The 27406-nt window shown below is 35.1% G+C and overlaps 1 protein-coding gene across 1 annotated transcript in view; it reads right to left on the bottom strand.

Moving 5' to 3' along the window:
- Window positions 1–1193: 1193 nt before the first annotated feature.
- DNTT (DNA nucleotidylexotransferase) overlaps window positions 1194–27406 on the bottom strand; it is an 89839-nt gene continuing 63626 nt past the window's right edge. The window contains 3 exon segments of the mRNA XM_040563527.1: window positions 1194–3146; window positions 25338–25421; window positions 26903–27166. Coding sequence (XP_040419461.1) covers window positions 3060–3146; window positions 25338–25421; window positions 26903–27166 — 435 coding nt within the window. The 3' untranslated portion in view covers window positions 1194–3059.

Here is a 27406-nt window from a genome sequence, read left to right as displayed (position 1 = left end):
TCTGCTGTGCCTCTTGGCTTTGTCATTGCATGCACAATGAATTTGGTGAGTGCTATCAGAGCTGATCATGCATACAGTATCTATGATAGTAACAGGGGTAGCAGCTTCTTCAGTGGAGGAATTCATAACAGATGCTATATTCTTCATAGCCAGACCATCCTGGTCATCTAACATGACATTCCGTTTAATCCAACCACTCAGTTAACAATACTGTAATTTTTGGTAATTTATGATCCAGGTAGCAATCATGTTTTTCATTCTATGTCAAATGTATTCTAAAGAAAGCTCATGGAAATTGAGGGGAAAAAAAAATATAGTGTGTTGGTTTTTTTTCCAGTCTTCAAGGACTTCAAGGAGCTGACAGAACCTGTGTTTGGTATCTTCTCCCCCACAGGTGGCATAATTATAAGTGATGCATAGACAGTCAGGATGGGAGTTATGAATTTCAAACATTTCTTTATGTGAAAAATTGAATGTTTCATATTTCCTCTCTGGCATGAAGTATGCAGAAACAGCACAACTGGAATGTATAATTTCTGATAAATACTGGTCAAGTAAAAAGTATATTTAGATAAGGTACTGTAGCTTTTGTTCTCTTCCACTAGGACTGAAAAATTTCATTGCTACTTAAGTGTCAGAATCCTGATGCAAAACACAGAATGTGTTTCATATGTCAGTACGATAAAGAAGGAAGTGAAGCCAGTGCTTTCTAGTTAGAGCAATTCAGAAAGTGGCATTGTATTTTCATCTCAGTTAGCAAAACTACACTTTAAAGGGATGGTTTTAGTGGTACAGTCAAGAATAAAATTCCATGCTGTTATCACATTTTTCTACTTCCCCATTTTAGGTTTTAGAATGGTTTACAATGCAGTCCTTTTAAAAACCATTCCTCAGTTGAATGGAACCAGTAAACAAGGTCAGCATACTTTTTCTGTCACATAACTACATCTGGAAAAAAAAAAAAAAGTTTTCCTACAACTCTACTAAAGACATCATACTAATGACATAAATATCATGGGTTTAAATTACAGAATTTAAATTGATTGTACCATATAATTCAGATTATCTCAAATTATAGAATGGATTCACAGCATGGCATTAATTTCTTGCAGTAGACCTTTCCTGTTCATCTTTTATTTCATGTTGTTTGCTAAAGCTTGAGAAATCTCCCAATGACCTGTGAGCCATATGGTTGTGCTTATTGTATAGCATGAGATCATTATAGAAAAAAAAAAAAACTGATCCTTTTTAAGAAATAGTTTTCATTTTCCTACAGTCACTTCTGGGCCTGATTCTGTAACATATTACCCTGATGAATACCTGTATTAAACTGAAGGAGAGTATTGTTCATGAATACAGTAGTGGAGATGGAGTGTGTGATGAATGAACTGTAACTAAAAGAACTGGGCATCAAATAAATAGAATTGAATAAGCACTGATATATTCAGTGTTTTTATAGTTCTAATTCCAGCTATGAAAATGAATACATTTCACAAAAAAACCACAGCTATTACCTATTTTAACAACCAGAAATATGTTGCATATAAAACTGCACATAGGAACTTATGTTAATATTTGTACTATACTGTCTACTATACTAACAAAACATCTCTTGAGTAGTCAGCTTCTTAGAAGTTGTTTTTTAATTACCAGCAATAGCTTTGGCACTTGCACTTTAAGTCATTCATCTTGTAATTAAGCACTATAATACTAAGTCTTGGTATATTTTATGCACGTGTAGAACCTTGACATCTATGCTGCCATGGGATATTGTCATTGTTTGAATATGGGACACCATTACTGTCGGTAAGAATGGTTGTGAATGGTTTTGTCATGCCAAGATGTGAAATCACCCTTAGCAGGGGAAAAAAAAGTTCAGTCTTAATTAAGAAAATATTTTGACCAGTCATGGTGCTCTCAATCACGTTTATTCTAAATATGATAAAGGAATTGTCAGTAAGTAACTTCACATATTAAACTACTAAATACCCTTGTTCATTAAAGGATAAATGTATTGCAAATCCATAACAATCACAAGAGCCACTGGGAATTTCCTGAAAACAAAACATCTCAAAGGATTACTTTCATTAGAAAGTCTCTCACATACAAAATGAATTTCTGACCAAAAGGATGGAATAACAGTCTAGAGGAGCCAATAGCTCAGGTAAACTTCTCATTCGAGTGCATATATAGCTACTGACAAAAACTAAATTTCCAGATATATAAAATGAGTACAGATAAATAAAAGCTTTCACACCAGAGCAGCCACCAGTCTGACAGTTAAAGCAATTGGTGTCATATAGGTTACAATTCAAATTCCTGATCAAGGATCATGACATCACATCCTGGATCTTCCGAAGTCCAAATTGGTACTCCAAATTTATAGTATTTTTCCTCACTGTTGAAGATTACTACTGAGTTATTCCACTTTTCCTTTCCAAAATCTCTTTCTGTGTAATGTTGTCTAAGCTGAATTCTCAACTTGATTACAGTTTTTATAGAGTGGTGCTGCAACTAGATAAATATTATAGCTGAAGCCTCATCTAGCTGAGACTGCCAGACTAATTTCTGCCTAGGTCTTTGGCCTTTATATACTGTAGAAAAACTCTATATGAATGCAGCAAAATACTTAAGAAATTCAGCTAAAGCTAAGCATGTACTTCAGTGATTTTTGGACTCAGATGAAATGTTTTGTGTTATTTAGGTACTGTCATAACTGACAATATTTTAAAAAGCATTATTCACAGAAATTTGAAGTTTCTGTTACAAGCAAAAATCTCACCAGTTAGAAGTTTTCACTTGAAAAAAAAAAATCCACAAGCTTTACCCCCTCTTTGTCATCCTATGAAGAAAAATCAAAGACTAAAACTGTAAAGACTGGCAAGGATTCTGACAAACTTAAACTGTTCTTTTCTAGGAACATAAGCATGTATAAGGGCTTCTAATATTTTTTAAAGTTTTGTCTTAGAGACATGTAATATATATGTGTCTAAGTCAGACTGCAAGATAGGCAGAAGGACCATCGCTGTCAACTGATGAATGCACACTGGCAAATCACTTTAAGCATTCCTTTCCCATGGTTCGACGTAATCCAAGCCAAGATGTGCAAAGATTTCTTCCTCACTTCCAGCTTTAAGAAAGATCCTCTGTGAAAAAATAAAATTAAAAAAAAAAAAGACAATAAAATTGTTAGAAGCAAATTTCAGTTGATGTTCTCACTGTTTAAAAGGAGTTAATTTTTGACAGCTCTACCCATTGTATTCCCTACAGAATACATTCTCTTCATCACTTTGTTCAGGGGTGACCTTGCAGTGTGAAAGCAAGTTAGAAAATAATTCTAATGCTTCTTGATGCCTTCAATTCTAATGATTAGTTTACAACTCTTTGTTTTGATATGCTTTTTCAAATCTGTGTGTGCAAGTGTTAGAACTCAAATAAAACCTACATTTCCCTTCAGCAAGGGTCAGTAACTTGACTTTATTAATAAAATAATCAATTATATTATAAATTAATATAGTAATGTTCTCTATAAGTGCATTCAAGCTGATTCACTATGTATAACCAAATATTAAAAGTGTTAATACCTTCCAAATTTCTAATATTTACAGAAGGCTTTTCTGAAAAAGAAAAAAAAAAAAAAAAACTGTCTGGAAAAGCAAGCTGAAAATGAGCTGAAAATCAACAACTGCAACTGGGTTTTTACATGCACACTCAATGAATAATTTACAGTAAAAATCAATTTTTATTTAATTATTTTTTCAGATCTGCTCTTCTGACATCACAGGAGAGTATTTTGCACAGGAACAACCCACTAACTCTACCTTCCTTAAGACCGATAGAGTAATATACATAGCTTTATGCATTCTTTTAAACACTGAAGTACAATATTAATTACAAAACTGCTAAGGTAGATGGATATTAAAGCAGGGCAAACCACACTGTTTGGAGGAGTTTGGAAGCAAGAACAAACTCATTCCTATTGAAAAAGAATACTTAATATTTCAGCAATTCCTGAATCTTTTGTTCTTAAGTCTCAATCGATGTTAAGCTCTGAACAGTCTCAAACTCCACCACCATGAAAACTTTAGGGTTAGGGTTTTATAATGTTCTAGATTTAATTTCTACTGTGAAAGAGGCAAAGCTGAGTGGAAAACTACCCATTAATGAATTCCTCTTAGTCAGGAAAATCTCTGATTATACTAAAATTTAGAAACATCTGTGCCAGCATCTTTGCTTTCTCAGCTGCCAAGCACTGCCTCCAGGAAGGCTATGCTGTCCAGCATACCCATGGCAATGGGTAAGCATGAGTCCATAACTAGATTGGAGCAGACTCACAATATGGTGGAACAACTGGCACCAGAGATTCCCAAGTTTACCCTCTGTGTTCTCTCCTCCACACCCTCTTTCATTCCCTGATCTGGATGGTGCTTCCCTGTCTCTTACTCCCATAGTGATCATGCAACACAAGGGCCTCAGAAAGCGTCAGGCAAGCAGGTTACTGAAACAGATAAATCTTGCTTCTAGTTACTGCCTATTCTCTCTTTACCCTTTCAACTGCCCTCTCATGACAACGTTAAGCACATAGTTACCAAGGGAAGCCCGCTGATGTAATCCTTTTGGATTTCAACAGAGCTGTTGATACTGTTCCTCACAGTATCCTTCTGGACAAAATGTCCAGCATACAACTAGACAAATACACAATATGATAGGTGAACAATTGGCTGAAGGGTCAGGCTCAAAGGGTTCTAGTAAATGGGGTTACATCACTGGCAGCGAGTCACTAAATGATGAGCCAGAAAGAGTAAGCAAAACCACTGAGTCCATGCCAGCTTCATGCTGCCCCTGAAACATGCCTATGCATCATCAGTAAAATTTATCTTACTAGTTGGAACTCAGTGACTTATTGTTATTAACCATCAGTTCATTTCCTTCCAGTGCCTGATCCATTTCTCACTCCCATCAGCAGCCACAGTTTTGCCAAGGCATAATGAAGAATTGAACACCCAAAGTAAAATGCAACTTTAATTTTCTCAAAACTCAGTTTGTAAACTCAAACTTTATCAGGGTTTCAACCAAATCAGAAAACTGTTCCCATTTCATCATAGGAGTATTTGAAATTTGAAGTTCTAAGTCTAAGTCTATCTACAGCAAAGGCCCATCTTTCTCTGACATTGTTCAGCTTGGACAGCCAGAGTAGTCAAGCTGCCAGCTTTCCTAACAGCTATTTTTCAATGCCACAAAGTAGAATGAAAGTTGGTTTAACTGTGCTAGAAAGGTTACAAACACTAAATTGAATAGTAGAGATTAGATGCTCCTGAGTGAATTGAGTCAGAGGCCTTTGGTGTTCCTTTGAGTTTGGGAGGACAGAAAGAACAGAATATGAGGCTCTGATTTGCTCATCCAGAGTTCCCAACCAGCAAAGTAGATATTTAAGAATAGTTCTGGCTAATATTGTCTTGAATCCATTTATCTTTCTTATCAAATAATTGCTATTCAATGAATAAATATGGAACATTTTAATTATTTTAATTTCAGAGAGTTCATCTTCAATTAGACAAAAACAATCTTAATAGGCAAATACTTAGAGTCAATGGTAATGATGGCAACAAGAAATAATAAGTATTGTGTTACTAATAAAAAATATATTACAAAAATCAGCAACTTTTAAAATTGCATCATTTTCTGTCCTGTCCCATGTAAATACCTACAGTACAGCCTTCACAAATAGTTCCTTACAATGCTCAGAAGCTACTTGTTTATGTCAATAAATCTTTGGCATTCATATTCCACACGTTTGCACTTGCAGAACTGCCACATATCAATTGCACACAAAAACACAACCAAACCAAACCCACTGAAAAAATAAAAATAAAAATAAAAAAATCTTTCCCAACGAGTTAAGTAGACATTCTACTAAGCTCTTCTACAAAGGCATTGATTTCAGGCAATAAAACGTTCCATATGGATTAGATCTGTTACAACAATGCACAGTAAAAGTACTTAACAAGGCATATGAAGTTGTTTTCACTTTCCTGTAATGAATTCTATTTATATAAGATAATTTTCATATGCAAACACTCTGTATCAGTAAATTGAGGGAATAATTTTGCCCATTATTTCAAGAATTTTATTTTATTTTTTAAAACAAATCGGGACAAATGTTTTTTTTCTTTTACCTCTAGTGTAAAAACAGTTTCCTATTTTCTAAAGTATTTTACCTTCCAGCATGAAATTCTCAGCATATGAATATTTAGACTCTGGGACAGTTCCCACAACTACAGAACATTGATGGAGCATGAAAAGCTGAAAAAATAATCACATATACATAACGAACTGACAGTTCAAAGTTGTGTCTGTAATAGGAAACATTGCTTATAAAGCATAGACAATGTTTTTTTCTAGGAAATTCAAATGTCAGGTTCTGGAATAAAAGATACAAAAAACACTAACTAGGGGAACGCCGATCCTTTTTTCATCTGGAGAGGACTAGAAAAAAATGGTAGAACACAGAGTAAAAGAAAAGGAAAGAAAAGATTGAAAAGTACCCATCAGGTAACAATACCAGAAATATTTCTTCCCTAGAGCTTGACTTGCAAGGACAGGATGTTAGGATTTTTTGTTGTTGTTGTCATTTTTTTTCTTTGTTTTGTTTTGTTTTTAATTCTTATTGTGAACAAGAGAGGGCAAGCCATACATATAAATTACTGGGGGGGGGGGGGGCGGGGGGAAGTAAAATGAGGAAAAAAAAAGATCTTACTCTTGTAGACAGATGTTACAGATACTCTTTAATAGAAGCTCTTCATATCTCTGGGACCCCAAATTGCATCCCATTTCTTTTGTTCTGTCACTTCATGTTTTTCTGCAAGCAAAACTCATTTCATTTGCTTGACAGGGAAAATTTCTAATACAAAGTATCTGATGCTGAATACCATTCTCAGTAGCTACAAGCCATGTTTCTAAATGAATCTCTAGTTGATATCTGCCAACTACTTTGGCAATGTGTTATTAATGTTAATCATAACCTATTATTTTCCCTCTTTGTCAATCTATGCAGAGCTTATACAGTGATGAAAATTTGATTAGTGCATTCAGTACTGTTTTTTCTTCCTTTTTCCTTTCCTTTTTGCTCAAGAGATGTAACTAATGAACTGCTTGCCCAGTTATTGGGGTTTGTTGTTGTTGTTGTCTGGGGATTTCTTTTCAGCTTCCTACTGGTATTCCACAGATCCAGGGCATGCCCAATCAACATCAATCAAGCTTACAAAAAAACGATGTTCTAGAGCAGCTGGTATCATTCTGCTCTTATCCCATTTAATCATTGCTGTTATTTCAGTGGATGTAAATATTACATTTGTGGTTGCAAACATGACTATTAACTACACCTAATGTAAAACAGCTGCCATCCAAATGTTTTCTTATGTGAACTGCTACCTCTTATTTTCATTTTAGCATTAATGATCAATGCTACTTTTGATGACAGAGAAGGAGAGAGCGAAGGCACAGAGATAGTACTACTTGGTGATTTCGTAACTAGCGCTGTCGAAGTTCAGATAGATGTTACACTATTATTGTCGTTTGGTTTCAACTCACATCCAGTGAAATCACAAAATAAAACCATTAACCAATGAAGTAGAATTCTAGTTTTAGTTATATGGCTCAGCATATGCCAACAGTACTTGTTCCTTTTGGGGGCCAAATACCGATTCTACTGATTTTGCATATATGTTACTTAAATAATCAGAAAAGCTGAAAGCACCAGAAAGCACCTCCAAACCATTTTTCTTGTCCATTTTCAGAGTACCTCCATGTGTCTAACCTACTTCTTGAGTAGCTCAGCCTAGGTAGGTTGACTCTACACACCAAGATAGGAAACTTTAAAATATGGTTAGCAATTTATCCAGTAACGACAAAGAAGAGAAGATATCCCAAGAAATCAGAGATTACTGAAATTAACATGCAGAAATTCTTGATTTTCATGAGAAGCACAAAGGACGTGAACATTTAGGCCAGTGGATATGCACAGTTATTGTTTATTGAGCAACCTGTACTTTCAGTCAGCCTGGATAATTCCTTTAGGTTGTTGAAATTAAATTCTACTGCTTAGACACCCAGTACACACCCAGCTCTACAGTACTCATCTGTCTTTTTTCCACTGTTTGGTCACGAAGGAAAAATGCTGCAATGACAGCAACCTCCTGACACTGCACTTAACGAAACAATGCTCTGCTGAGATTGCTTCATCAGGAGACACAGAAGCTGCTTCTCTGTCAGCTTTGCATACACCTCTGAAACTAAGTCTACTCATGCTCTGCATCAATATTAACTCATTCTTCTTGGAAAGTACACATTTAATCAGATTCCAAGTAGACTGATATCCTACTATTTATTACCAAAAATCTTGGTACTAATAGTATATTGCAAAATACCAAATCAAATATTATAACTAATACTATAAATAACCTTCAGCTTGTTACTGTGGCATTTTATTGCAATTTTCCCATCTCAAGATGAACTTAGGAAGTTAGTCTGAATGCAAGTACCTCAAAATAAAAACCAGTAAGACCACGCAGGCAGTATCACTGATGAAATGATAATCAATGCTTCTGAACCAGCAGAATCCTCTGGAAAGCAAAGTACTTTAGGTTGGTATATATACAGTATGTATGTGTGCAAACCTCAGTCATAAATATGAGACACTTGGCAGAAATTTCATTGATTCATTTCTCTATTTAAATCCTTATCATCCTTGGTATTAGCTGAGAAACTAAGGTATGAAATTTCCTAGTTTGTTACTGGCCCAACTCTACTTTCTACATTATTTGAGCATTAATTCTTGAATAAGTCATATCAAAATCATGCCCTTTCAAAGACCAATTTTTTTATATATTATGTCCCATTTTCCCTGCTCTTTTTTCATAGTGCTGACTTTGGTTGCTGTACAACTGTAATTCAGACAGAATGCAGTCATCCTCCAGTGGATTTCATTATCCTTTGGAAAACTATGACATTGTGTAGGATGCAAACCCCCTCCAGAGCAAAAGACCTCAAGGGGCAATGATCATTATAGTCTGTCGGGAGTTCTGACATACTCTTTCACCAAATAAAATGAGGGGATGGAGGAGAGAGGGGGACAGAATATTACCAACAATTGTTAACAAATTACAAAACTGTTTGATGCAACTGCTTCTAGGCAAGCATTTGGGAATTTCAATAACTTATGCATTTATTCTAACCTTTTCTTTGTATCCTGATAATGTTGCATACTATAAAATGGCAAACTCTTCAGTAGGTTAGTTAGTGATTTCCTCATTTAAATTTGGTCTGCTTTCACTAACTTTTGTATGGTGTTTGACATGTGACTTGTGTCCATGTCAATTTAATTACTTTAATATTTACTTTCCTTTTTAAAATTATTTAAATGGAGATATAATGGCAATATGATCATTTTTAACTTCTTAATGTTTCCAGTAGGCAGAATGATAAATATCAAGCAGGCTAAACCCCCATTGTTTTACATGTCTGGAATCGTTACAGTGGCAGTAAGCATGACAATGATAAATGAACAACAGAAAAGAAGAGGATAAACTGTCATTTGAAAAGCTGGAACTTAACTCTTCATTGTGCTTGGACAGAGTCCCTTCTAAAAATATTTTTGTGGGATAATATCAATTGTAGATGAATGATTGTAACAGCATAAAAAAACTATAGAAGAAAATATACTATGCACCTTATATTTCTCTTACAAATATATTTGTCATTTCAATGCTGGGGTTATCTTCATATGTCATCAGTTATGTCAAGTCAGTTAAATATATATATATATACAAATAATTATTTGGATCTAATGGTTATGCTAGGTTATGTTAGTTACGTTGCTTGCAAGATCTTCCAAGATGTGAAACCAATTCTCTAGATACCAAAGGCCACTGCATTCAGTGGAGCAGCACACTCTTAATGCTGAAGACATGCAACTTAAGCTCTCACTGTGCTGAGAGCTTAAAGGTGCAAAGCTATTAAATTGCTCATATTCCCTTTTTCTCTGATCCTTCTTGCTCAAATAACATTTGTAGCCTGTAAAAAATATAGATAGCTGTAAAGGAATGTGTCACAATTCTTGCATGAAAGCAGTGCTGCTATTTGAATAAAAGCACAGCCTGTGTGTAGAATAAGACCTTGTTCAAGAAGAAAAAAAAATAGTTGGGCATGTCAACAATCCTATTAGGTGGGAAGAACAACTACAGCACTGTCATTCTGCTAAACAACTCTAATTACATCTGTCTGTCCAGGGTAGCCTTTATGCTGTATCAAGAGAGCTACAACAGCCATTTCACAAGTCATCTTATAAAGAGGAAATAAGGTTACAGTTTGTTCCATGACTTGACAAATCAAGCCTTCCACTGATTTTAAATTTAAATAAAATTAAATAAAAAGACTTCCACATTTCTTTAAATGACTACATTGAAATGTATTACTGGTTAAGTAAATCTATATATTTTCCACAGAATTGTGCTCTTTCCTGCTGAAGCACTCTGGGATGTAGGAACCTTCAGATGTCCCAAACCACATGTTGTCAGCTTGGTGTCTGTCTCTGCCAAACACTCAACCGACAGCAGGTCAGAGGAAACAAAGGCTGGACTGTGAGAAGTTAATAAAATGAACAAAATGAGTTTACAGGGAAAAAAAAAATCGTGAAGGCAGAAACATAATTAATCCATCCAAGCAAATATTTTCCACGTGATTAACAGGAGGAATGTTCACATATGTTTACCTGACCTCAGTTTTACCTTATCTGCTCTATGTCACTGGACCACTTTTGCTAGAAAAAGTGTTTGTGCATCACCGCTGTTTGCGCAAGTACTGCAGAACTGCAGAAACTTTTAGAAAGATGCTAGTCTTAATAAATCAACATTTTACAATGTATACCTCACAACGTAGGTATAAATTTCATTATTTTCTGACTTTCATATTATACCGACCTAAAACACAACATACTTTGCCAGAGGTATTCAGCTAATGACAGAGCCTGGTCTTTCCATCAAAAATATCTGCAAAAATATGTGTCCACAAAATGCACACACATTACATTGCTCTCCTGTAAATTCTCCATCCAAAATTACAGTCCCATGTTAGAGGCTTTCTCACGTGGCATACAGTGAGCCACATGGGTTTCTGGTGAAGCTTTGTAGACAAGCCTTTGGAAATTATGTAAACTTACTGCTGCTTTGCACCTGGGAAGCCTTCCCTGCATTCCTAGTCTGAATATGTGTATTAGCTCACAATGAATGGAAGATGTGAAAAAAATTCAAAGTTCACAGAGAAGTCAACCGCTGGCAAGGAAAGTACATATTTCAAACAAAAAAATGCATTCTAGAGCCAACCACTGAATGCACTGAATGCAGATGTCTGGGAAGTCTTGGATGTGACAAGCAGAAGACAAGCAGCACTGTCAAAGAAACCGAGTCAGGAAAGCTTGAGAGAAGACAGGACAAGGAGAATGTATGATTCAGCTATGCACTTGCATCTTCTCTTCTCTCCTCTCAGAAAGGTCATTCAGAAGAGAGGCAATTAGATTACACAGGCTGACTAATGAAAAATTATCCTAACTCACTCCATGGCACAACTAGTTGGACATTCTGTTTATTGACAATTATTACAAGACCCAAAATAAACACTTTGCGTCATTTATATTCTTGCTCCCCATCAGCTTCAATGAGGTTTATCTTGGAAACACAAATACAGAAAAGCTAGCAGCATTTTTTCAAAAAATAACAAAAAATAAAGGAGGAGTGAAGGGCAAAAGGGAGGATATCAGACTAACAAAAGACAACAACAAAAAGATACAGGATGAAGGAGAGTTACTGAATGACTGACTTGACATGACCTCATAATGATACCTGTGGTGCTAACATGTCTTACATTACCAGACATGCCAATGAGCTTCCACAGTTTGACACTTTCATATAGAGGACAGGTGCAACACATACAAGAAGTCAGGGAGGTAAAACTGAAGGAAAGAGTGAAAAAAATAGTTCAGTGGAATTTTGGTACACACCTTGGAATTTTAGTTCAGACACTTATTGGTTTGTTTTTTTTTTGTTTGTTTGTTTCAGGTAGATGTAAACTCTAATATCTCTAATCTCACTGACTCAGAGCATTTTACTCCATACAAATTTACAGAACAGCACAACAAATTTACTCCAACCACCAGCCAGCCAAAAAGCAAGAATGAAAGGGCACCTAGAATAGAAAGTAATAGAAAGAGAAAATGGGGGAAAAGTAATAATCTAGATAAATTTCTTTGGGTCTTACAAAAGCCCCATAACAGACTTGGTATAAAACCATTAACCTGTTTTTGTTTTGTTTTAGTGTATTTCTGAGAGTGGGCTTCTAAGGGGAAGGTGCAGGTAGTGCCTGCAAAGTAACTCAGCAAATATAGGAGCTGTGGGAAACACGAGGAAGTATGTTGCAGACTTACAGTATTTCCATCACTTTCCATTCAAAACTTGTTAACTCACAAAAAGTTATTCCCTATGCAATCCTGCCTTCCCCACTGCAAAAAGCAATTGCTTGCTGGAGTGATTTCTTGCACTTGGAGCTTGTGCATTAACCGAGCCAGCTAATAGCTCTGAAGGGTATAATCCACAAGGTCTAAAGAAACTTGTGAGAAGATAAATGTAAACTCTCCATAGCAGTAGAAAGGAACAGATTTCCATCTTTGGTGAAAAACACAAATCCACTCTGAGCTTCAGTGCAGCAAATAGCTTTACAGTTTTACACCAATTAGAGACCCAGAATTATGAAAAGCAACTGTAGAGAAAGCGTTACAGCAGATCCATAAATTCCTGCAGTACACCGAGCAATATGAAGTTGAGTGCCTTCAATCTACAATGAAAGTATGGGAATACAATGCAACATCAATCTGTAAAATGGTGGCTACTTCTCTGAAATCATTAGCTGACTCATTAGGGCAGACAAAGTGGTGGCAAGAATCACTGTAATCAGTAACATTCACAGCCAGCTAAATGATTTTCCTCACAAAGAAGGGAGGAAAGACAGGAAGGGAAAAAAAAATCTAAGTAAAGCAATTTCCAAAGAAAAAAACACATTATTTCATTTTGTAAGAGGTTTCAAGTCATTGTATTCAATGGCTATCTCGTGTAGTATGAACTCTTGTCAGAAAGTAACATGGAAAAAAACTTCTTCCTTGTCCTGATATTTACTCTGTTATATATCTCAAGCTGGCCTGAGGGGGACAATGTCTTACTTCATCAGTAGTCAGTAAGACAATATTCTCAAAATAAGAATACATTTGATAAATAAAATGTGAAAGAATCTAGCGCCAAAGAATACCCATTGGTATTTTTAACTCTCAAAAGTATTTAACATAATTATGGTTAACACAAGTTTTTACATTTTGTTGATTAGTGTAATATTAAGTACCTATCTACCAGTACTCTCCTAAGCAATGCAACTAACTGTGAAGTGATTTTCCTTACATATTTTTCCCTGAGTTTTCTTTTTTTCTTTTTTTTTTTTTTTTCTTCTCCAAGAGAGGCTTCTTTTTAAGACAAGGTATTGGTGATTTTTTGTTTTGCCCATAATTAGATATTTTTCTAAATATTTTTGCTACAAATAATGAATGAGACTCTCAACAGTAGAAACAACTTCATGATAATTATACAGCATAAAAGTTGAAGTACTAATTGTGCTGGAAATGTGAAGTGTTTCACAAAGTTCAATAATAATATTCCACAACAATGTGTAGACACTGTGCACTTTGCCTTTGATGAAATCATAATGTTTTTCAATAGCAAATAACCTGTCCCTCTGACATTATATTATCTCCAAATGTAATTTTCATGTTTCACTGGTGTTTTCTGTCGTAATATTACATCACCATGCCTGCTTTAAAATAAAAACTAATCTGTTTCTAATCTAGCTACAAATAAAATGATAAGAGAGGGGAAGAAAAAAAAGACTTCTTGAAATGGCATTATAACAATCCATGATTGAATAAAAGCAGTATTACAAGAATTACATAGATTCAATACCCTCCAGCAAAATCTTGTGTAATAGTATTGATGCAAAATAGTGCAGTGGAATTTATTCTAATAATTCTGGGCATGAATAATGTTTGAATGTAATAGAAGCCAGAATTATAAATTATCATTTTATTTTACCACTGGACGTCCTGTGTTTTTAATCAGAAATATCATACTTGAATATTTCTCTTACAACTGTTCTAGTTGTAGATTTGCTCTAGTTGTAGATTTATTCATATTAAATTTCTGAACAATAATAAGTAGATAATAAGTAGATAATAAGAGGAAAAAAAAGATTAATCAGGCTAATATTAGTACATCTTAGACATTTATACAGTTAATTATTTCATAACACAGAGTGACATGTCTTCAGGCTTTCTACATGCAAAGTGGTGACACGGAGTAGCTTTGATGAAGAAGAACCAGAAAGACTAGTGCTGAAGAACTGACACTTTAAAAAATAAGATATTTAAAAACATTATCTGTTGACTTAACTGAATGAGCACTTCTTTGTTTGACAAAGCTTATGACCATGTTATTTGACAAGTCTAGGGTGTGCATAAAGTGGAATTATTCTCTGTTTAAAATGACAGGCGCATTACTACTTTGTTGCAAGACACTACATAGTTAAGCATCCGTTCTCTCATTACATTTTTAATAATTAAAAGCATTCCACAATAAATAAAAAGTACTATATATGACTATCCAGACTACAAGAATACATTTTCAATTCTGGGCACACAAAGGGAATAAAAACTTGGAACCTACTGTCTTACAATCCAGTCAAAATTTTTTAACATGTTAAATAGCACGCTGTTGTACCCAAAACTGGAGCTTCCTTGCAAATAAGAGGAACACTGTTCCTATTGCCCCGTGTAGCTCTCTGACAACCTGCATATTATCGCAAAGTGATTAAAATGATTAGTGGGGATTATTTCCTCTTCTGCCTTAGCTATACTTCTTTTTTGCTTTAAGACTATGATATTTATAGTAGCTTTACCTCATCGAACGTTCTTGTCTTACTGTATTTGTCTTTATAAAGCTTCATATGAATAAATGAAACAAGAAAAATGCACAGAATCCTGGATTTTATGAAATGCAGTTGAATGTAATTCATATAGGATTATTACAAACTATTTCAAAAGAATATTATTGAGATCACAAAAATCTTGAGATTTGAGAAATCCTGAGACCTGCAGCTTGAGAAGTCCTGGAATGTGGTTGATTGCATTTTAACCGTAGTTCAGTTTTCCTCAGCGTATGCATAGAGATTTTTTTTTCTCCAAAGAAATACTGATTCATTCAATTCCTGTAACATATGTAGGTATCTTTCACTAGGCAGGAAATATGCTGTGCCACAGAACTAACAGGTGTGGACAGCATTGAAAAAATCTTGTGTTGCAGACTAACGTGGGATCAACCTATCTTTTCTCTGCAAGTTGAGCTTCTCCAATATGTACCTGTTCCAGCTCCATCTCTTCCCTACTTCCCCATACTAAGTTATAGCCTTGGTCTCTCCCCTCAGATTTCGAATATAACTTCAGGTTCCACTCATGCCATATCCAGAATAAAAGTGAGGTAGAGTTTACTCAGTTTATTTAAGCCAATTGAATACCCATTTCTTGTTGCCAAGTTAGAGCATTAGCCTGATGATTTTTATTTTATTTTTACTCCATCAAACTTTCACACAGCTCTCTCCCTAAGGATTCTTTTTTGTGCCTCTTTTCAGCTCAGCTTTATAAACCAACCCAGGCTTTTTTCCACAACGATTGCTGATAATCAAATATACCATCTTCTTTCCCCTTTTCTGGGAACTCTCATTCCTGATCTGTTTGTCCAGACTCCTATTCTCACTCCTGCTGCATTTTCCCATATCCCCTTTTCCTCTTTGACCCCATCTCTTTCCTTTTCTAACTTCCTGTCTTCCCAGATTCTTCTGGGAAGATTTCTGATTTCTTTTTCTTTTAAGAGGAAATTTGAGATTATGCTACCTGCTCCATAATCTATAATTTACCCAAGCATTCTGATTTAATAACTGAATTAAAACACTTTAAAATGGTTGGCTCTGTACTGTCCTAGAATTTAAAATAAGAAAGTATATTCAAAATGTTTTGAATCTGTACCTACTTATGCATCTCTCATTTCATTAGCAATCCAGGTTTCACTGGTTCAGAAAACACACCAAGTAAAGGAAGCACAGATACATTTACCTGTGTTGGATGTACAACTTGCTATTACAAAGAGTTTAAACTTTGCTAAATATATACAAGAATTACATGCTCACTTTGTAAAAGTGAGCTGTCATATGCTATACATGAAACATTTCAACTGCTAAGAACACTGGGGAGAAGCACACTTTGGAAGAAAATGCATAATCATTTTTAATTTTTCCAGAGGGTAAAAGAAGTTTGTTATTTTAATTCTTAATTTTTAAAAATAGAGCAGGTGCAAAAAGAACATATCCCCCAAACCACATATGCAATTGCCACTTTTCCTCAGAGAGACAGAAGAATTGTAACATAAATGTATGTACATCTGTTTACAATGACTCAGTATTTAATTGTAGCATAATTATGTGAACAACTGATCACATTGGAAATTAATATTATAAAATTTGGATCTCTATGTTTACTTTAGCTTTAATAGTCATTATTGCAGACATCTAAAGCAAACTCTGCAGCTGCAGCATGTTTAATTCATTGAGATGTTCTCAAGGCTCTCTCACTGTTATAACTTCATAATTTTAGAGCAGCATCTGCCAAAATATGACTATAACATCCAATTTTTAAAGAATCCTAAAAACGTCTCTTTAACTGTGCAAGTAAACTTCTGCAGGAACCTTCTTTCAGTGAATTATACTGTGGAATAAACACTCAAATAACACAAGAAAACTGATTTTGAGACTATGACTGTTGAATAAGTCTTAAACACATGTGAATATTATGTCTATGTAATTAAATTAAAGTTATAAAATCATAGCCAGCTCTTCTTCCCAGTTGTATGTATAGGATAGTCACAGAAAAGAATCAATGCTCAGAAAACCAAACTGTCTTTGTGTTAGGATAACTGTTTATAAAAATGTGGGAAGCACAGAGAACAGTCCAGACATCTGCAATCAGTCTGGCTTCCTCAAAGCTGTTTCCATCCTCTACTGTCGCGACTTCTACATGGTGATAGTTTTCCTTGTAACCATTATTATTGGGCTGCAGTCTCACCTTCATTAGGCTCTACAGATATGTGCAAAGAAAGCCAGGGCAAGCCCTGCTTGAAGATTTAATTAAGGATTTCCTTAAATAGGAACACTTTCTGCAGGCAAATGATTAAAGACTGGAATACCAATGATAACTATTGCATACACGTGATATTCACAGTCTAGAAGTAAGAAATCCCAGGATAAATTTCCCCTTTTGTGTTTGTACCAGTTTCCTAAGGAAAATTGAACATTCTCTTTAAAAATTTTGGGAGCATAGAGTTTTACCGTTTTCATTGTAGCTGCACAGCACTTGATGTTTTGCAAAGCCGGGTCCCATTATGAATGGTGCCTTGTGAATTCACCATTCAGAGCAGTTATATAAACCTCCTCTCTAGTTATTCAAAAATTAAGTAACATTTAGTGTCATTCAAATACACACAATGGTTTTCAAATGCTAGATTGTCATCAGTCATATCCAGTCTCCTGCATAGTGTCATACTTTCTCGAATATTTCTTTAACAACAGAAAACATTAAGGCAGGTATTTCCTGTCTTAAATTTTCATAGGACATAAAAACTAATAACTGCTTTCTGCCCCAATGACTCTTCAAAATAACACTGAGCTTGTGACTTTCTTCTTACAAAAGTCAAGCAACCTACAAGTTAGTGCAATAACTTTCATATGCTAATAATTTAATCAATCTATTATACCCTAGGAACCTTAAGGAACCTCTTTCTTAAAAAAAAAAAAAAAAAAAAAAAAAAGTCACGTTCCGCATGACATCCCTGGAAATCTCTGACCATGAAGCAGTTATAGAGGAAAGTACCCGCAACAGCTTCTTAGCCTGCCTCTGATTCAGACCAATTTCCCCATGCTCACTCACATACTCGAAAGTTACTGCTTTGGGAAAATACATCATTCAGAACTTCTTGCATGAACCAGTTGAAACTAGTTCCCGTTTTACCCAGATTCTTCTCTTACGAAATGGGAAATGACTACAGCTCAGATGCTGAGTGCAAAAGACTTCTGCCAGGCTCTTTGGCTCTTATTAACTATTGAACAGGAAATGACATCAAGAACTCGTATACCTTGAAAGAAGGGAAAAAGCAATAAAGAATCCCACCACAACTGAAACTGTGTGAATAGTGGAAAAGTTCTAGACGTCTTTCTTTACTGTAGCTACAAGCAATAGTTCCCATTAAAATGCAAAAACAACCCCCAAATTACCTAATTTTCTGATAATGGCTTCTTAATTATTGGGTAATAGTATTAGTTTTCAGTCAATTTAGATAAAGGAACTTAGTTAGGAAGTAATAGTAAAAGAAAGGTTGAGCAATTTTACATTTCCTAAAACTTAAGTTTATCCACAATAAAAGTGGTTGGGCTGGGCTTTGCATAGCACAGTATATCTTTCAGAAATATATTCTGCACTTCAGAAGTTTGGGGCATCCTCACACCTACTGCTGTAGAGAAACAAGATATATGGTTTCAGCTGACTAAGAAATGGAATATGTTCCACAAAAATGGTGTAATCATCAAAACATTCCTCTGGAATAAATAAAAATAAATTAACATTAAAAAAAAATAATAATCCAGTAGAATATAACTTGCCAGGCACTTTTAAAAAGGTAAGTCTGTTTGATTACCTGCCAGTTTGCCCATCTTCTCAACAACCTACCTGACAGGGTACTGGGAGCCTGAGTTCAAAAAAAGTCATTTTAATTACATCAGAGCCGGGGTCCAAGAACCTGGAGCAACCAGCCAAGCTGAGTGCCTCAGAGCTTGTGGCCCCAAAATCTGTCTGATCTATGGAGGTTTGGACTATTTTCAAAGCTGAGATTCCCTTTGCAGAAAGTGTCAACATTTTGATTTACCCTCTGATTAAGAGAAAAAGCAAATTTTGAATGATCAAAATCCTTCATTAAACATTTGCTCTTTCTCATAGTTAGAGGGAAAGAGCAAAATACCGGTTGATCAAACTCTTTCATTAAACTGAACCAGTTTTTGCCACAGTGGTTAACTACTTATCCTTACTGTACTTCTGCATCTGAGCCAAAATACCAGCAATAGGTACAAAATTTCACACATACTTTTCAGATTGGCTTGGCTGTGCATTTATGGCATTTCCAAGTTCAGGCCTTGGACAGTGTGCAGCCCTGGAAATTCAAACTGATAAAACACCACATCATTTTCAGCCTACTCATGCAACCTTTCCTTCAAATGCTAAAGGTTATCTATGCTGTCTTCCCTCAAAAGGAACAGAAGTTTGTGGGACAGCTGTCTTCACAGTCGTCAACGTAGACACATCAAATACCAATGACAGGCATAGTATCGAAACAACTGTGTGTGTCAAGTTTTTTGGAAGCTGGAGGACCTTTTCTAACCAGTAACTACACACAGAAAAGCAAAGGGAGCAGAAAGACCAGCAAATAGCTGTAGATTTATTGCAGTCTAGCTCTATATAACAAAGATTGGGCATCTGAATTTGATCTTCAAATGGATGAGCCACGAGGAATAACAGGATCAAAACATTTTACTATTTATGAACTGCAAGCTGCAACTTCAGATAACATCCAAGTGCACAGAGACAGGGAAAAAAAGAATCCAACATATTTATGTTCCTATGGAATTTTAAGAGTAACAACTGACAAAAAGGGTTTTCAGCAGCACCACAGCTATCAGCAAGTATCAGAATAACACAAGTTTTTTAAAAAAAAAAAAAAAAAAACAACAGCTTAAAAAACAAACAACAAAACTTTTGTTGACGATTTTTTTTTTTAATTTTAATTTCAGTTTATTGCTTACAGTATGGAATCTTAGCTATATGTAAAAGTGGTTGATTTTGAATTCAGCAGGAAGACATGACTTACATATTCTAGAGCTACAGCAGCTCTCTAGGTAAGTCACAAAGGTCTGTCACGTTATTCTAATATAGGGGCAAGGAAAACATCTCAAACAGATCTTTTACACATCTGCTACTTTGTAGACGCCATTTTTACCACCATTCCCTGGATTTAGCAATGGTATTAATAGTAAATACAGGAAATTTGATAGCACTGGAATCTACAAAAGTGGATGATATGGAGTGAAATTAAGGAGAAATGGAGACTTGGATGAGATTAATCATAGAGAAGAGGTGTGGAGGTAGTGACCAGATTACAAGACAGTATATATTTGGTGGAACAAACTTCAAAGTTAAAGATGATACTAGGTTTAAAAGCAGAGTGGTAGCATTTCATACTCCAGAGAATAAAGAAGTTTTTCCTTAATGAATATTCTTTTTGAAGAAAAGCAGAGACTCCAAGACAAGAGCAATTTAATGGGAGAACAGTCATTCCAATACCACATTAAGTCTTGACCACATTGAAGAGTTAAAAAATCCCATATCATAAAGCCCAGCTTCAGACACTCTCCTCAGCGCCCCTCTACATGACAAAAATACTGTAGCTAACATCACCTGAGGTTGGTAAAGAAGCAACCAATAAAGTTTGCCATTCCTGAATCCTATTCCAGGTTGCTGAAACTATAAAAGTGGAGAAGCACTCATACTTCAAGGACAGCTACTCCTTCAAGAACAGAAAGCCTGTGACCTGCCAGCTACTCTAAAAATCACTGTAAAAATAAGTAAACATTGTATGTGACAGTAAGTCATACATTTATTACACTGTCATGAAAGCAGATGATATTCAGCTTAAGTGTTTAGAAATAAAACAGATCTTCCTTAGTTTGATCCACTAGGATCTCTCTCCATTTTACCCAACTAAAATGCTGTCAGGATGCTGTCAGAACTTGCTAATGACTGCCATACTACATCACAATTTTTTTATTCATTGCAAAGAAATGTCTTTCAAATCTCAGTATGTAGCAAACTGTAAAACATATACGCATATAAAAACTACGGTTCAGACAGTGATCTGATGATCACATTACATAAATATATAAATAAGAGTTTAAGCACTGGTTTCTGTTGCTCCAGATTAGATCCAGATGCAATGCATGTTCTAACCAAAAATTCTTTGTGCTGGGTTAAGGGGTTAATGACCCTGGGCCCAAGACTTAGGGGTATAAAGACAACAAGTGACGCCATGGTTTTCAGCTTTAAAAAAAAATGATTTTTTTTTTTTAAGGAAAAGCCTTCAGCTTCAGCTTCAACTTCAATTCAGCTGAATTGACTTCAATCTGACTTATGTTTTACTCAGAAAAATAAATTTCCTTTTATGATCAAAATGGCTTAGTAGCAAAAGGACATCTACTTTACCTACAGAGCATATGACTCATTCATAAATCAGGAAAGTTTTACATTGAGAATTTTATTGGACTTTTTCATAAATGCATCATGCCATTCATAATCAGTGCAACAACAATAATAATATCATAAGATGCTTGGAATATACAAGTTCTCTTTCCTCCTGATTGCTGATCAATGAATTCCTTCATTCCCTGAGTGTGGGAATCATCATAAAGTTTAATATCCAGCTGGTGTAAATCACAGCAACTTCATGCTTTGTTGGTATATACAAATGCTGATTTGCATAACTTTAGGATACAATTCTACAGAGGCACAGATCTGAACATCCATTCACCTTGTTATGAAAATGAGGGCTGTCAGATAACTGGTCATAAATTTTCAATTTTTTGCATCTCAGTTTTCCTACCAAAAGAAAATACATGAAATGTCTCTTCATTTTGGAAGTGGGGAAAAATAAATAAATAAATAGAAATAAAAAACGTTAGTTTGATAGTTGCACAGTATCTTCAAAAACCTACAAATATATGAAAGTTATTCACACTGCTGGGAAAACTAAATAAATAAATAAAATCAAGGCTGAAGAATAATTTCATCATGTAACTTTGTAATAAGTCCCTGGAGGAAATATCCATTCCTTTTGTTCCCCTCTTGGAAGCTATGTAATTGATTCCTAACTGCTGTGTTAATGTTCTCTATTCCTGTCAGAATCCCTCTGGAAACACATTAAAGCAAGCAGGGTTCTCTCTTGGTGCTACCCTGTGAGCACTGGAATATGGGATTGTCCAAAGTGCATCATAGTTCAGGCAGTAGGCCACAGTGCAAGCTCCAGTGCCAAAGGGCTAATAACTATTAATATAGAAGAGTAAAATATATCAATTTATTTTTCAGAATGTAGAGCAAACAAGGAAAAAGTTGCCTTTTATAATGAAAGACTATCTTATTGGTACTGTTGCATTCTGCATTTTAGCATTGTGAAAGCTTTCCTTTAAGAAAGTAAGATTTACTACCACAAAGAAATGTATATGTTCATGTACCTTATGAAATGCATATGTTCATGTACCAATCTAAATTTAAGAGAAGGTACAGATAAAACATGTTTCCAAGTGCCTAACTAAACGTTTTTGAAACAAAAGCACTTGAATTACTGAAAGGAAGATTTTCTAGTTTTCATAACTAAATTTAAAAAATTTTATCACAATTTTATCACAATTCCCTGAAGTGGGAATCAAGTCACTAATTATTTGTCATCACTTATTCTAAGATCACCTTTGACTTGCTGACCCTAAAAATAAATCAACTTTGGCAGCCACACATCCCAGACATATAATTACAGCAAACTTCTCCTCTTCTATGGGTCATCACCTCAGGTTTCGCAGCTATAAACACTGTTGCTGTATTATGCAGACTGCTGACTTTATAACACACTGGGTGGCAGTGTGGAAGTCATTTTGTTCAAAATGTCCTCTATGAGCATCTCTTCATGCAAAATTGCAAAGTTAAAAATGCGGGGGAAAATAATAATCTATGAATATAAAACATTTGATTTTAATAGTAGAATACTTAGGCAGGGAGGGAGTTTCTCTCTTCCTGTTTATTGTTTCATATTTCATAATGCGTATCTGCCTTAGGCATGGTTTTCTTTCTTTGTGGAAAAATTAGGTTATTTCTGAGAGTGCAGCAGAGAAAAGAACAATGTTCTGCTGTGTCAAGACATTGTCAGGACTTCTTGTTGGAAAAATTGTAGTATGTCTATACCTAGCAGTAGGAAATAAGATTTGGATTTAAACTGTGTCTGGGATTAAATGGGAATAGGGAGGCTTAGGTATTATTTTGCTTGGGAAAAATAAAAACCTCCAAAGTAAACAGAGCCCACACAGAAAGGAACATTTGATTCATTCATATCAATTAGTTGATATACGGATATCCTAGATTAAGGACTTTGTGGTCAAGACAGTTGAAATTTGCCTTGTAGGCCTCGATTTTTTTTTCCTTTGTCCTTGACAGATAATTCTTGTAAGGAAAACATTCTAAATCTAGCATCTCAGTTCTACCACTAATTCTGTTTCTTCATTTTTGGGCAGTGCAGTGAAGAAATATAACTTGAGACTCAGACATGCAGAAATGGTTGAGACTCAGCTACAGCTGACAGCTTTTGGAAACACGTCATGGATGTATTCAGTTCTATGTATTTTGCGAAGTTCTGAGGCGGATGTCCAATAGGATGAAACTGAGGCCAGATGCTGCATACAGGGAGCCCTTCCAATCATTGGGTTTTTAGGGCCTTAAATCTCTCTCTGCCTCAGAATTCACTTGGGAATACAAAAGCACCTTTCTTCCCAGAGGGCACTGTGAATATAAACTCATCATTTTTCTGTGAAACATCCTTATTAGCCCACTGAAATTCACATGGAACTCACATTTTCTTTCCCAGAGGGGTTTGAATGGTAAGTCAGATACAAGTCAGATATAAAGCCTAAACACAATAAAGAAAAAAGAATACTGATTGATGCTGCTCATGAATGAATAGAATGACATTTTGCATCACTGAATGCATCAGTGTTCTGGGAAAAGAAGCATGTAATAATACATATTTGTATCCCATGTAAGCAATTTTTGCTACACACAAAAAAAAAAACCTGACGTTTCTTAACTGCTTTGTATTTCACTAGTGCAGTTATCTGTTACACAGCATGATATATTTAATACATATTAAACTGCAGATAAGAACATTTGATATATTATATTTAGTTTCTTTTATATTTAAATGCTTTCAAAATATAAAGACAAGCAGACAGTGACATCATCCCTGAGTTCATGAAGAAAGTTCTGCCTTGAACACGTAATTGTATATTTATCTATTATGCGATTTAATATTTTCTTCTGAAGCATCTAGTATTGACAATTGTTGGAGACAGGATATTTGACTAAATGGATCATTAGTCTGATCATTTCCCTATGTTTCTGTGTGAACTGAGGATTCTCTAGCATCTGTGCCTGACAAGTGCAGATGGAGACATCTGAAATGGGGTGAGGGCTTAGATCACTGCTGCATCTCACAAACAATGAGAAAATACTGTATGTAAGCAGAGATGTTAAAAGCAGCCTCCATTCTATAAGGAATACACAGGATAGATTAATGTAAAAATTGGCATGGTACTTTTGTCTTCCCTATAATGACATCAATAAGTATCTTCAATATTGATTTTGCTTCTTATTAAAATGTTCTGTTACAAATACAGACATTAAGCCAGATAAATACAGAGGTCAGAATATTTGCAGCCAAAAGCATTTAGACTAGAATTACTACCATTTAACCAAGACTAACAAGCCTAGCGAAACAACTCCACACAAACTTCTGAATGCAGAGCTTTAAAAGCAGAATGATCGCTGATCCCCATTTAGTATCATACCCACAGAAACTTCCTCAGAGCTGGTACCAGTTAATATTGCTTTTTTCCTTCAAAATGTCAGTACAATGCCCATTGAAATTGTGACTGTGACACAGAAATGACCTTTCATTCTGAAACAGGACAATAAAATACCTTTTTCAAATGCTTGCAGATGAGTTGTTCTCCATTTTGTGAAGGTTGCACAATTCCTTCCAAAAGCCAGTGTCCAACATATGTTAATTCTTAAGTTTCAGAAATTACCTCAGCCATGGCAAAGACTTCCAGACATACTTGTTGAGATTGAATCAGGTTGTAGCAGGGAAACTAAATCTTGTGAAGATGGGACTGTTTTACAGGTAGGGACTCAAGCTAAAATATTTTAGATACCTTAACATCAAAAATAAACTGAAAATACATATGCAGAAATAAAAATGTGGTAACTTAATTCTGAGAACAAACAGTACCTTTCTTTTGTCATATAAGGCGTGGTTATCCAACATCATCTTCCTTTCATGAGTAGCATATCTTCGCAAATCACGTCCAAATTGCTGTAAGAGACACAACAGATAAGAGCAATTCTGTCCAACCAAAATTGTTATCCTTTATACTAGAGTCCCAACAGCAAACCAAATAATAAATGAATATATGAAAATTATCTCTACCAAAAGACTATAGTCTGAACAGATGGATCATCTGAAAGAACAATATTTTGACAGTCAATGGTCCATCATTTCAGTTGGCTAGTCTGAGAAAAGTTGGGTACTATAAGAGAAACCAAGGCTATGTACAGTTTACTGTGGGCTCCCACAGTAAACTAGGTGAATTATCTCAACAGGTAGCAGGAACTGAGTGAAATAGAGAAAGATAGAGTCCTTTCCTATAAAGGGCCTCACAAAGTACATTTTAGAACAGACAACCACCTGCAGAGAAGAGAAAAGAGCTTTTAAGTAGCCAAACACTTTCTGGATAAGATGAACCCCAAATTCTACAGGAGTTGATCCAAAATCCAAGTAAACACATTTTATTATCTCAAAACTGAAAAGTGGCTGAAGTAACTCATCAGCTCAGCAGGAGAATACATCAGCTGCAGCATTTTGGCTGGTCTAAAACACCCTGCTTCCAATTAACCTAGGCAGAACAGAGTGGCAATGCACCTGTACTTCTTCTAGCACATCAGAAAGCTCATTCAGAGCAGGCTTAGGAGCTCTTCATTATACCGCATAATCATTCCCTAACAAAATGGGCATCAGAGGGCAAGCATGTAGAACAGATCACAAACTAATTCTATGTGGACACAGATTAATCATTTCAGTTTTGAGTTTGCAATTATATTGAATTTATTTTGAAAATATTGTGCTGTTTTATATTATACCCACTAAAAAAGCAATTACACACTAAAATGTCTATTATGGAAAGTAGCTATCATTTGAAGCTTTCCTTCCATATTAGAATACCACCTGAAACATTTTATTTTAGTTCAAAGCTAATGAGTAAATTTTAATGTTTTATCATTTTAAATAATTTTTAAATGCTCAAAATAGAAACAAAAGTTTCCTTAATCCAAAATGAAAAATATCAGATTGTTTTCAATTTTCTATGAAAAAAAATAAGTTCCAAATAAGAGCATTTCTTCCTCAAATGTTAAATGTCCTGTAAAATCTTTATAATTCTGTGACACTTTCCAAATCGCCTCTTTACTCAGTAACTGCTGAAGTCACTTGTTAACACCAGTGTCATGTAAAAAGACAACGCAAAGGACTGAAAATATAGCTCTTCATTCCATGAATCTAAACACTAAGCTTCAAGGAAAACAAATGTTAACTGTTTTAGAGAGAAATCCATAAATGCCAGTGAAGAGTTCATCAGCTTCAATCTAAGATTGCTGGTTATGAAAAGTGATGTGTGGAGAGAAGGAACATTTTATAAAATTCCATGAATTCTGAATAGTCCTGCCAGTGTAAGAATAGGTTAGCGATGCTTAGGAAAAAAAAAAAAAAAAAAAAAAAAAAAGACTGTTGTGGTTACTTACCCTGGAGCCTGTCCAGCCTAACAAAGCATATGCATATTGCTCAAAGGGGGTTATGACCAGATCCACACGGATTGCCTTCCAGTCTCTGACTTCTGCCATATCAATTTTTTTTGACATATTGTAACTGCTGTTGTCTACTCTTGGCTTGTATAATTTTAAAATTGCAAAACATTTTTGAAAATGATCCATGGCATCAACTTCTCTGCTTGGTATCTGTTCCTTTACAAATGTTGATTCAATGATATCACAATACAGAAGTAAGCCCTAAAGAGAAGACATTGCTCACATTGAATCGCTGGATTGACTTTACTGAAATTCCAGACTTTCTAGACAGTTATCTTAAAATATCTTGTAAAATGCAGTTTTAGTAAACACAGAACTGTGAATGGCAAAATCTGGTCTAAGAAGAGACATAAAATAGCCATACGTAACTTTTGGAAAAACACCAGCCAATTCTTAGAGAGAAATCTTCAGTGGTAGCTGTCTGATAATGGCAATATCCTA

The sequence above is a fragment of the Cygnus olor genome, chromosome 7 (assembly GCF_009769625.2).
Source record: "Cygnus olor isolate bCygOlo1 chromosome 7, bCygOlo1.pri.v2, whole genome shotgun sequence".
In the NCBI taxonomy this organism is placed as follows: Eukaryota; Metazoa; Chordata; class Aves; order Anseriformes; family Anatidae; genus Cygnus; species Cygnus olor.
Note: the sequence above shows the minus strand (reverse complement) of the source record. Positions and strands in the feature narration are given on the sequence as shown.